This window comes from Penaeus vannamei, chromosome 11 (genome assembly GCF_042767895.1).
Source record: "Penaeus vannamei isolate JL-2024 chromosome 11, ASM4276789v1, whole genome shotgun sequence".
Classification (NCBI taxonomy): domain Eukaryota; kingdom Metazoa; phylum Arthropoda; class Malacostraca; order Decapoda; family Penaeidae; genus Penaeus; species Penaeus vannamei.
In genome coordinates, this window is record NC_091559.1 from 31,217,121 (window position 1) to 31,219,620 (window position 2,500).

At 47.3% G+C, this 2,500-nt stretch overlaps 1 protein-coding gene across 3 annotated transcripts in view; it reads left to right on the forward strand.

Annotated features, from left to right (window-relative positions):
• Positions 1-2,500, forward strand: part of LOC113803293 (mucin-2) — a 67,094-nt gene that overhangs the window by 40,089 nt on the left and 24,505 nt on the right. For all 3 annotated transcript variants that reach the window (XM_070127219.1, XM_070127220.1, XM_070127221.1), the window contains exon 2: positions 778-2,500. This exon is cut by the window's right edge and continues 1,160 nt beyond it. In XM_070127219.1, coding sequence (XP_069983320.1) covers positions 778-2,500 — 1,723 coding nt within the window. The remainder of the gene's footprint in view (positions 1-777) is intronic.

Consider the following 2,500-nt stretch of genomic DNA (forward strand, 5'->3'; position numbering starts at 1 on the left):
TTTGTTTTTGTTGTTGTTATGAATATTGTTATTGTTATTATTATTGTTGTTGTGGTCGTTGTTGTTATTATTATTATTATCATTATTATTATTATTGTTATTATTATTATTATTATTATTATTATTATTATTATTATTATTATTATCATTGTTGTTGTTGTCGTTGCTGTTATTGTTAGTATTATCATTATTTTTATTATTATCATTGTTATTATTATTGTTGTTGTTGTTGTTGTTATTGTTGTTGTTGTTATTGTTACTATTATTATTATTATTGTTATTATTTTTATTGTTTTTGTTGTTGTTGTTGTTGTTGTTACAATTACTATAGTTGATTAATATACTAATTAAGTACTCATCATCATTTTATTTTCCGAAAAGGCAATTAAAAGAAGGTATAAGAAAATAGATGACGAAGGAAGACTAGTAATAGAAAACGAATTAATTGATCTATTGTTATTGTTATCTGTGATTTTATGGGCTTGTTTATATTTTTCCTTGTTACAATGTCTTCATAATGCATCTGTCTTTGCATATATATATATATATATATATATATATATATATATATATATATATATATATATATATATATATATATGTATATATATTGTTGCTTGTGCCGTTATTTTTGTTATTATTATGATGATGATTGTTATCATTATTATTATTATTAATATCTTTATCGTTACTTTCATCATTATATCTGTATTTGTTTATATTTTTCTTAAGTATTTAATATCCATGCTGAATAAAGTTTATTTCTCTCTGTTCCAGGCGCATCCTCTCCCGAGCTTAGTGACGTCACAAACAAAGCATCGATGACGACGACAGTGACGTCACTCAGTGATTTAAATATTAGTCCTAGTGTAAGTGTCAATCAGCCAAATATTAGTGACTCTAGAACTAGCGGGGAAGACGTTATAGCGCGCAATGATAGTGACGCCACATTGATAGATGACGTCACAGTGATAGATGATAGTGAAGTGACGACAGCGTATAGTGATGAGGCGAGAGACACTGTGATAGTGACCGTTGATGATGTCACGGATAACGATGACGTCACTTCTGGGAGTGAGTTGGATTTCAGCGAAACTGGTGACGTCACGACCGCGGTGGTTGGGAATACGGAGGTTCCGACGACCACGGACGACTCGCGCGACTCGGGGCCGCCCGCGATGACCACGCAGACTCAGGCGGAGAACGATGCTACGCCCCCAGGAAGCGGAAGCGAAGACGAAGCCATAGCCAGTGTGACAGGAATGGCAGAAACCATTCCCACGTTCGACGAAGGTGAGAATGAGGCCTTTCGGACTCCCACTGATGCTGAATCCGCGGCCGCGCCCGAAGTCGGAACTGAATTTGCGCCAAATGAGGAAGCTGAGGTCGTAGCCACACCACCTGAGGCCACTCCTAATGAAGCCGAAGTCATCGCCACACCGACTGAAGCTGACGTGGTAACGACGCCAGACGAAGCCGACATCGTCGCCACACCGACCGGAGCCGAGGTCGTAGTCACGGCAAATGAAAATGAGATCGAAACGACGGTGGCCGAGGCAGAGGTCGTCGCGACGCCAGCAGAGGCCGAAGTCAGCACCACGCCTGATGAAGCCGAGGCTGCAGTCACGACGACCGACGCCGAGGTCGTCGACACACCAACTGAAGCCATTGTCGTTGCCACGCCAGACGAAGCCGCTGCCACATCAACTTTAGCCGAGGTCGCAGCCACACCAACTGAGGCTGACACCGTGTCTTTACATAATGAGTTCGAACCTTCGATTACATCCATTGATGCTGAAGTCGCAGCCACACCAACTGAGGCTGACATCGTGTCTTCAGGCGAGTCCGAACCTGCAATTACGTCCAGTGATGCTGTCGTAGTCGTAGCTAAACCGACTGAGCCCGAAACTTTAGCCACTACACCAGCTGAAGCCGAAGCCATGGCCACGCTGATGGACTCGGAGGAGGGCGTCCTGGTGCCCACAGAGGGCGAGGAAGGCAGCGCCGCGCCGACCGAAGGCAGCTTTGTTGCCGAAGGAGAGCTGGCCGTGCCTGCCCTGCCGGAAGAGGAGGATGCGAAGGAGGAAGAGGAGGCAGAGGCAGCCGGAGGGGAAGAGGAGGAGGAGGTGGTCGTGGTGGGCACGCTGGTGAGCACGGCCACCCTCCTGCACGAGGACGTCCTGCTGCAGCACCACCTCTCGACGAGCCACCGCGTGCTGCGAACCGTGTCCGAGGACTACCTGGGGCTGCAGGCGGCCGAGGCGCAGCGGGGCTTCCAGTCGCGCGGCCCCTTCTCCACCTTCATGAGCGTGAACACGCGGCGCCCGTCGGAGATGCGCCGCGCCGAGCCGGCCGACATCGACGACGTCATCCAGAAGATCATGAACTTCCTGGGCGGCGAGGCGCGGGTCACGGCCGCCCACAACCCCAACACGAGGCTCACCACCTTCGCGCTCAACCCCATCCACACGCGCATCAACGACCGCGGCCCGCCCAGGCT